Source organism: Musca domestica, unplaced genomic scaffold (assembly GCF_030504385.1).
Source record: "Musca domestica strain aabys unplaced genomic scaffold, Musca_domestica.polishedcontigs.V.1.1 24, whole genome shotgun sequence".
NCBI classification, from domain to species: Eukaryota; Metazoa; Arthropoda; class Insecta; order Diptera; family Muscidae; genus Musca; species Musca domestica.
The window spans coordinates 8,583,018-8,592,373 of NW_026712272.1; the positions used below are offsets into that span (position 1 = coordinate 8,583,018).

Consider the following 9,356-nt stretch of genomic DNA (forward strand, 5'->3'; position numbering starts at 1 on the left):
TGTCATATTTTGTATGTACATAGAGAAAATATAATTGTCTCCTATAAAATTATAGAGTTGAGCTGCTTCCATTGAGATATCACCACAGTGGAACGTTCTATATTTTGATAAAAATAAACTCACTTCTCAAAACCAAAATCTATTACAGTATAATATTTGCTACGTTACTAAGTGCAGTAATCATAATGTAGCATCGACTGAACATACCCATGTATGGCACAAACATTTGAGAGATGACTGAACATACCCGCATGACTTGTGTTTGTTATTTTCTCAACTAGGAATTTGGTGGCTTGCAGCTTTAAACTAACAAGAAACATTCAAAATGGGCTGTCCTATGGGATTTGGTGAAATTAACATTCCTTCCTCCAGAGCTTTTTGGGACGATTGCGACGAGGACGAGTGTCCAAAAGTAGAAGCAAAGAAGTAAGTTTCATCAACAGGTCGATATTCCACATATAAATTAATGACATTATTGTCGTCACAGATTGCAATTAGAATTTGAATCATGCCCGGAACAGGCTGAATGGAAAAATAAATGCAAACGAATGCTGGTGTTCGAGGGACCCTCAATAAGTAGTTTCGCCGAAGCTACTCTCTTATTAAATGGTAGTCAGAAAATTGCAGCTATTCCTAGTAAAAAGTCATCATTGCACTATGTGCCGACAACAAAACTGCTGATTGCCATTGTGGACGAGGATTTGACGCCAAGCGGCGAAATATGTCAACTATTGTTGGAGCTTTGTAAAGCGGAAGAAGTTATTACCGTGACCATAAAAGCAAAAGTGGAATATAAGACGGAAAATGTTGCAGCAGTAAGGGATGCAATTACATTTATTAGATCCATTGATGGTGTGCTAAATCACATAGAGGCTTTAGAGGCACCAAATTTTATTGCCGGTGTTGCTGCGGGAAGTAAGTATTAAAATTGTTACCAAATTGTATTCTCTATTAATATATTTTCTCGTTAGTATCCTCCTGGCGTTGCAATGAAGGTTTGAAGACTCAATCATATGTTGTATATACCGACAATTTGGCCTTGGATCCTTTGGCGGCCAAGCCAGTCCTCGCCTTACTAAAAGACTTGAATATAGACTATTCATCTTCTTACAAACCAAAGAAGCGTGACGACTCCCATTTGTATATGTAAACGGAAAGATGTAAAAACATTGTAAATTTTAATTATTGTGTAGCATGGGAACTTGAGTGTAATTAAGGTTTAGGGTAGTATTTGTTTGCATTTTTTTTAAATATAAAGTTCAATTTTATGCTGATTTTATTTGTAAAAGAAAATTCCATATAAAAAACTTTATTTCTCTAAATCGAATATGCTTAGATTAAGACCCTTAGATCTTTGTTCTAGGTGGGCTTTTGATATGGCGATGAACTGTGGCCGTTGCAGCAGGGAATATGCCTGAACCAAAAGGCTACTGGCAAGCATATGCAGCTGAGTGTAACCACTGCAGAAGAGATCAATGCCCAACTCTAAGGCCGTGCCAAAATCACACTCATCTACGGCTATGCTTGCAGCAGTGGCAATGGGTTGCAACTTTTCCATTACTGCCGTTTTTACTTCATCATTTTTATCGTTGGCATTCGAGCCGGCTGAATCAAACAGTTTTAAAATCCTCTTCAATTCTGCATCACTTTCAATTAAGGGTCTATAACCCAGCTGAGTCTTTGATTCATAGGGTACAACAATGCCGGCACGATGAAATGTCTTGCAAACCACTTTGGAACTGCGTGCTCGACGTATTTTGTCCAAAGCATCTAGTTGTACTTCACAGGAGCCAATAAATTTTTGTAAAGATTTCTTGGTATTGGCCACAGTGCCGGCCGTAAAGGGAGTTCCCTGGAAATCCTTATCCAAAAAGTATAGAAATGCATCAAAAACATTTGCGGCAATAAAATCGAATTCACAATTCTTTGTAGAATCGTTACGGGCCATCAGCAGCGATTCCTTGTCATGAGGATCATCACGCCAATAGCCATAATGTATTCCCGTGCCTTTGCGCACAAAAACTGTCTGGAATTCAGGTGGATCATAATAGAATCGCCAGTGTCTCAAATAATCACCCGGTTCGTGTAGTTTGGCTTGATTGAACTTTCCCGCCAAAAATTCAAATGGTCCAACTGCCAGCAATTGGAATTGGCTTTCAAGATATTTTAAAATTTCTTCACCCTGCAAATTGGGTTTTAGCTGTTCCAAAAACTTCCAGAAGGCATAGAAATCCGGTGGCATTTCAACGAGAAATTTGTGGCGTATAAACTCATGACTTTTTAACAAGTTGTCGTATTCCTGTTGCTCTGATAATTTGATGCGTTTCTGCAGCAAGGCCATGTAATCCTTTCCACTGATATTGGCCAAAGCTTCTTTTCTCAGTTCTTCGGTTTCATACTTGTCCTTTTCTTTCGGCGTATCGCTGTTATCCTTCGTTGAGGTGGTTGTTCCAGAAGTAGACTCCATTTCGGATGATCGCCGTTTTGTTATTTTCTTAGGGGATTTCTCTGCTTCCTTGGGTGTATCTGTGTTCTTGTCGGGATGATTGTATTTTTGCAAATGTGCTTCATTTTTCTGGTAACACTTGTCCCAATACTTGCAGTCTTCTTTCGGCATTTTTGCAAAAAAACAATTTTGCAAGGTTTGCACTGATGAAATCAGGTTTTTGGCACTGAATCACACAACGAAGCGAAACTATTTTTTCGACGGCGGCATCATGTTGGGTGTAAAGCAAATAACGGCGATATGCTATGCTTTCGGTATACTCTGTACACAAACCCATTAACAACTATTATACATGTATACATCAATACATTAAACACACACAAGGAATTTGTAAACAATTCTAATTGGACAAAACTTTAAATACACAGCCAGCTAAAAATAACGACGCCGTTATAGAGACTCAATAGAGAGGTTGAATGCCTCCTTAAATAAATATGGAAGGCAAACGGCAAAATGTATAATCAACATATGCCATGATCCTGAATCTGCAAGTGTCTACTCGATTTTTAATGTTTTTCGATACCATAACGGAAAAATCACTTGTAGTAAAATTTTACAAATTCTGGAGAATAAAGATCGCCTGAATAATTTTTGAAAAGAATAACTACAAAACTGTGTTCCACGTTAACTGGAAGAAATGATTTCGAAAATTACCGATTCAAAAACGTCAATAGTTCACGAATTTGAAAATACAGCTTAAAGAAAAATCTTTTTGGGACAAAGCAAATCGCTTGTAATGTAAAAGAGAATTTATATTTGTTGTTGTATATCATTCAATGAATACAATTTAAATAGCAAAAAACAATATTAGAAAATATTATGACGTTTTTAATTAAATTTTTGAAACTTTGAAATGTTTTGTTGTATGGTGGTTACTTGTTAGAACTAAACAGAGCTTAATGGTACTAGAAGAGAGAGATAGCTTATAAAAGGCCTGTGCAAATTATAATGCCGTCATGAATCTCTAATCCTCCACAGTAATTCCCTTTACGGAATGCACACACTCTTCCTTGTTTATCAAATGACATGTTTTGTTAACCAATGACATTAACTGACTTACATCCTTTGACCAGGCATTCAAAACATCCGATGGACTCTTCTTGACGGTGAAGTATATAATTTCGGCAGGACGATCAATTTTAACACGTATGGTATCGCTGTTGGCCAATTTGGAGAGATATTCCTCACAACGATTTGTGGGTAAATTCAGTAGTTCACTCATACGGGTTAAATGCAAGCGGGAATAATACATGGCAATTATGCGTATGTTCTAAAAAAGAAGAAAAGATATTGAACAATTTATGGAAGAGATTGTATAAGTCACTCATTTACATGTTCAATCAAACGATCCTTGAGTTCGGCAATGCACTTTTTGCCATGCTTGGTGTTCTCCTGGAACATTTCATTTTCAGCCAAGACCGTGCCAAAATCATTGTTAAATGAATCGAAATTAATCAGTTCCTTCGACATGAATAGACGCAAAATTTCTCTGAAAAAAAGTAGGAAACATTTTTAACTAAATCTCAGTGGAAACTCGCCCGATTTTCACTTACTTGTAGACTGGAATTTCCTCCAGTTTCTTATTCTTCGACAAATGAGCCATCATATCACTTTGCTCGTTGTCATAGGGAGCCAATATACAGTATAAGACAGCGCAGATTAGTTTCTCTTTGAGTTCTTTTTCCTGCTCGGGAGTAAGTTCTACGGGTGGCAATGGTTCTGGTTTCTTTACCTCCTCCTCTTTGTCCTTTTTCTTTTTGTCATCTTCGGGTTTCTTTTTATCTTCATCCATTGGCTCGGGTTTGGGCACAACTGGCTTGGGTGGCTCAGCAATGGCCTGGTAATGTCTTGAAGTTTTCAAATATGATGTATCACGATCCAGGCTAATCATTAAATTGTAAAATTTCAATTTGAGATCATGTTGGGCAGGATCATCGAAAAATTTGATACTGATTTTCTTGGCAATAATCTGTGTTGAAACAAAATCTTCTTTCAGCAGACACAAACGCATTTGTTCCAAAATCAGTTCCACCTGAAAGGTAATATATTTACATTATAAGTTTTCAGTAAAAACAAAGAGGCATTCCCCCATACCTTCTCCCTTTTGTCCATTGATCCATATGTTTCGACTTGCAACTCCTCCATGACAGATGCCGCACCAGCAATATCACCATCAGCCTCCTTAATATCGGCCAGAATCTTGGTCAATCTGGCTCTTTCAATTTCTACATAGATTTTACCTTCGGTCACTGACCTCAGGGTATCAATCAATTTCAGTTTTGTCTCTTTGTCTGGGGTTTTATCCACATAGGTGCAACATTCTTGTATCATTTTGGAAACGGCTTGTTTCAACTGGGAACGACGACGCACCAAAAGGGAAACATATTCATTGAGGGCATTCCAATTGCCGGCCTCAAAGCATATTTGGCAAATAGCTACCAACACCCTGGAGCAGGATACCATATCGGCACCCAAACGGGTTTGTTTCTCCAGAGACAATAACATTTCAATGGCCTCATGAAACGAGTCGGGGTTCTTTTTGGCCAACTCCTTGGCAATGGGAATTTTCTCATCACAAGCTGGAGCATAGTCGACCTCCATCTTTTGGATGCGACCTCCATCAAATAAGTAATTATCCATTGTGTGCAGCTAGAACAATTAGTGACACAATTATTCGTAATGTATAAAATTGAATAATTTATTTAATAATACGTACTTCTTTTAAATAAATTAAAACTCGATTTGCAAAAGTTTGCGATGCGGTCTCAGCCTTTGGAAAATATTTTTGCTTTAATCATTCCACAGTTGTAAACGAGGGTATTCAAATTTTGTTGTTGACAGTTGCTAAGAAAAAGTAGCAAGTCACTGAGTGCACCTTCAATGTTGACGTTGAACTGTGTGCCAGAAATTTTTGAAGATTGTGTGTTGTTTGGCTCTTGCGCAGTCTTTATCCGTGTAGAACTTGAATCGTCGTAAATTCTATTATAAAAGGAAAAAGAGCAAAACATGGTAATGCAGTTTTTAAGAGGAACAAACGTGTGGCTCGCTTTCATGTGTATGAATTCATACAAATTGATGTTAACAAACTATGTTATCAATTCCCCATGAATGAAAGAGTTACAAATTTGTTTGGGCATTAAAATAAGAAAATTACAGATTAAAACAAAGTTTTACTATGATATTTTGAGTTTATGTGAGAGCAGATTTGAAGGCCTCTCCCTTCTTAATGTGCAAGTACATAAAACGCTTGAAATCATGGCCAGACATATTAATGTCAAATTTTAATGGAAAACGACGACAGAATTTTAGTGCTCTGTATGAAATGTCGCAAAATGTGCCTAGCCATGACTTCAAGCTTGTTATGTACTTACACCCTTTGTCATAAACTAAAAACTTTCTAATGAAATGTTTCGTGACTGGCTAAGTCTTCAGTGTGGTACCACTTCACTTTGGGCTATCTGATTAGTTTGCATGGCTTTGTGCAATATGACGACAACACTGGGATATCAACTCCAAGTAGATGATATTTGCCAATTGTTTTTGTGTGCAAAAAAGTCGGTGTGCTACTCCGCATATTTCTGTTTTATTAATTAATAATATAAAGAATATTTATTATATTATTTGTTGTTCAATTTTATAATCTCCACCAAAATCTATTCTAAACCCTCGACGAGCGTTAGTGAACAAAACAATCAAAGAAATATCAACTGCAAAGAAGTACAACAAATTTTTTGCGCGCCAATTCTGCTGCTAGTAGGCTTCTATACGTGACCAAACAAACGAAATCGTACAGGAAACATGGCTCACATTCAAGAATATCAGGATTTGGTGCTTGATGCAGTGGAAGTGGTGGAATTCAAATTAAGTAAGTATTTGGTGACATGAAATGCAGCATGAATTTAAATTGTATTTTTATAGGTAGGTTGTAAGTGACGTGCCACTGCATTGCCACTTATGACACATAGGGAATTTGGGTCTATAACAATAGATTCCCTTTAAGTTCTCCTTTTTTGGCTCTCAGCATTTGAGGTTAGGACAGAAGAAAGATTTGCTGTGGAAAGTAAAGGGCAGATGTGTCGTTTCAACTCCCATAACAAAAAGTCCACATGTAGCCTCCTCTAGTCGCTTTCTCAGAATGCAGAAATGATACTTAAGCCGAATGGTAGGTGAACCAAAATGACAGTCATTGTTGTCAGGAAGCCGGAGAAGCCTTTAGAGATTAGTATTTCTAAGCGACAACATTTATAGTCGCCAGATAGAAAGCTATTGACAAACTAAAGGTTTACGGCCTGCTAAATGGAGGCATTATTTACTAGCCCAAGGGGATGGATGGAGTCTTTATAGATGGTTTAAAGGGAGGGAGTCCTCATAGATGATTTGATTTAGGTAATTACAAACGAAGTGGGATGTCGAGATTGAGGATCAGAAGTGAGAGTCTTGATAGACTACCATATGCAAGCCAAGGGACGAACATAAGGAATTCTTCATATATTTAATGACGACTAAAGGCAAGTCTAAAGACCATCAGAGGTCTAGGCAAGATGGGAACCCATAGACGACCAGAATGAAATCTATAGACTGCTAGAGGGTAGTTTTAATTCCTAGGTAAATTGAGGCTGGGAGGCTGGGTGACATTCTAAGTAATCAGATTAAAGTTTTTATGGGTGACCATGTAGGTTTCTTCATAGCTGACAGTCTCGAACTATTGCAGTGGGTTTCCTATTGTATACAGAAAGAGGCAAAGACGACAGTTTTGGGTCGCTTATTTCGTTTCTTACTGGGCAGGGTAGCCTCTCTGCTTTATCCCCTTTCGACGTCATTCATTTTATGTTCCTTCCGTTTTTGTTTCTTTGCAGTACGTTCAAAAAATGATTTGGAAAAAGATGATATGGCCTTTCATCCAATGATGGCACATCAAATATTCGGTGAATCTGAAAGTATTTTTGGTTATCGTGGCCTGAAAGTGCAAATTTTATATACGGCTGGGCCGCTACATATATACTTGGGCTTGGAGTACGACAAGAAAGTCGACGAGCTGTCCAATGGTGAAATCAAAGCCGACGATGTCGTGGCAACAATTGCTGAAAAACTACCAGATGGTTGTTATTTTGTTAATATGGATGAGTTCCTCAAGACATTAGATAAGGCTGATAAATTCCAACCATTCGGCGAGAAACTGGCTGAATACAAAACCAAAGATGATGAGAGCGACAATGAACGACATTTCGAGATATACTATTGTAATTTCAAATATCCATCGTTCTTGAAGTTCTTTTCACGCCTGCAAACGTTTGTCTTGTGGTTTGTTGATGCCGCCTCGTACATCGATGTCGATGATCCCCAGTGGTCGTATTTCATATGGTAAATGATAGAAGAACTTTTTAATGAACTTGCCTAATATCTTTTTTTAATTTTTTTAGCTATGAAAAATACAAAAACGACAATGGTGAAGAGTTGTTTGCAACCGTTGGTTATTCCACAATCTATGAGTATTATGCCTATCCCCAGCACATAAGACCACGTATTAGTCAAATGTTGATATTACCACCATTCCAAAAACTTGGTATTGGCACCAAAATGGTCGAGACCATATATAAGTATTATCACAATCAGAAAAATGTCATCGATATTACTGTGGAAGACCCTTCGGAGGAATTCCAACGTATGCGTAATTTTGTCGACTGCCGTTTGTGCATGGAATTGAAAACCTTTCAAAGGGAGGAAATTAAAAAAGGCTTTACAAAAGACAAGGTTAAGGAGGCCAGGGAAACGTATAAGGTAAGTTATCTATCCCTTATTTGCCTTATGATATTGTAAATTATGTTTATTTCTAGTTAAATCCCAGACAATGCCGTAAGGTATATGAAATCTTACGTCTTTACCATACCAATATCCATGACAAAGACGACTATACAGCCTATCGTCTGGATGTCAAGAAACGCCTCAATGCTGTCTATCATAAGCAATTGAGTGATATCAAGAAAATGGAAAAGGCCAAATTGGATACGGAATGGCTGAGGGCCAGATTGCCAACAATCAAACAGCGTATCGAACAATTGCAGGAGGAATATGAACATGTTGAAAAGGATTATAAACAAATTATACAAAAATTACGCGATGCCTAAATGTTGTATTTTGTAGCGTTTATTCTATTATTTTCCTTATTCGAAATATTATTGTAATTTAAAGAATTTTTTTGTTTTTTTCTAATCTGAATTTAAATCGTTCCAAATAAAATCAACACGTTATTTATTACCTTTTTCAAGAAATTAAGATGGAGTTTTCTACAAAGTCAGAATATTTTTTAAGGGCTGACGGACCAATAATATTCTTTTTTTGAGACTATTTTTCCAGATCCTATTGAATAATTATAGGGGACTTTTTTAAATTAAGTTGTTTGAGAGACTACAGATAATAGTTAATAGTTTTAACAGGATCTATAATAGTGGTATTTTATGAATATTTTTGGGGTCCTAGGGAACAACAATAATACTGGATTATTTTCAAGGACCTACGAAACAATATTTGTGACTATTTTACAGGCCTCTCGGAGCAATAATCTCAAGGGCTCTAGACTATAAACCATGGATTTTTAAAGAGTAGTTTCTTTGAGCCAGTGGGTGGGGGAGGAAAAAAATAGTTTAAATAACATTTTTGAAGAGCCTATATAGTAAATCATGGGTTTCTAAAATTTATTCCCCCCATTAAAAACACATCGCTTTCTTTGGGTTTTATATATATATAAAATGATGTTTTATTTTTCTTAATAAAGGCTGATGTTATATACTACAGATTAAGGTTATGTTTTGTTCGTACATCTTCTAAATTCCAATATTTTATATAAGTTAAA

The 9,356-nt window shown here is 36.8% G+C and overlaps 4 protein-coding genes across 4 annotated transcripts; 2 read left to right on the top strand and 2 right to left on the bottom strand.

Moving 5' to 3' along the window:
- The first annotated feature begins 238 nt into the window (after positions 1-238).
- Positions 239-1,293, top strand: LOC101892192 (uncharacterized). Its single transcript, XM_005191464.4, has 3 exons — positions 239-426; positions 488-915; positions 972-1,293. Exons 1-3 carry the CDS (start codon positions 326-328, stop codon positions 1,148-1,150), a joined length of 708 nt encoding a protein of 235 aa, XP_005191521.1. The 5' UTR covers positions 239-325; the 3' UTR covers positions 1,151-1,293.
- On the bottom strand, positions 1,292-2,833 carry LOC101892019 (histone PARylation factor 1-like). Its single transcript, XM_005191463.4, has one exon. It carries the CDS (start codon positions 2,615-2,617, stop codon positions 1,310-1,312), a length of 1,308 nt encoding a protein of 435 aa, XP_005191520.1. The 5' UTR covers positions 2,618-2,833; the 3' UTR covers positions 1,292-1,309.
- Positions 2,834-3,215: 382 nt separating this feature from the next.
- On the bottom strand, positions 3,216-5,367 carry LOC101892359 (26S proteasome non-ATPase regulatory subunit 12). The gene is made up of 5 exons (XM_005191465.4): positions 5,223-5,367; positions 4,601-5,155; positions 4,060-4,538; positions 3,839-3,995; positions 3,216-3,776 (listed from the first exon to the last, which is right to left on the bottom strand). Exons 2-5 carry the CDS (start codon positions 5,144-5,146, stop codon positions 3,471-3,473), a joined length of 1,488 nt encoding a protein of 495 aa, XP_005191522.1. The 5' UTR covers positions 5,147-5,155; positions 5,223-5,367; the 3' UTR covers positions 3,216-3,470.
- A 654-nt stretch (positions 5,368-6,021) lies between these two features.
- On the top strand, positions 6,022-8,697 carry LOC101892527 (histone acetyltransferase type B catalytic subunit). The gene is made up of 4 exons (XM_005191466.3): positions 6,022-6,371; positions 7,363-7,867; positions 7,927-8,284; positions 8,341-8,697. The coding sequence occupies exons 1-4, from the start codon at positions 6,305-6,307 to the stop codon at positions 8,629-8,631; spliced, it is 1,221 nt and encodes a 406-aa protein (XP_005191523.1). The 5' UTR covers positions 6,022-6,304; the 3' UTR covers positions 8,632-8,697.
- Positions 8,698-9,356: the final 659 nt, after the last annotated feature.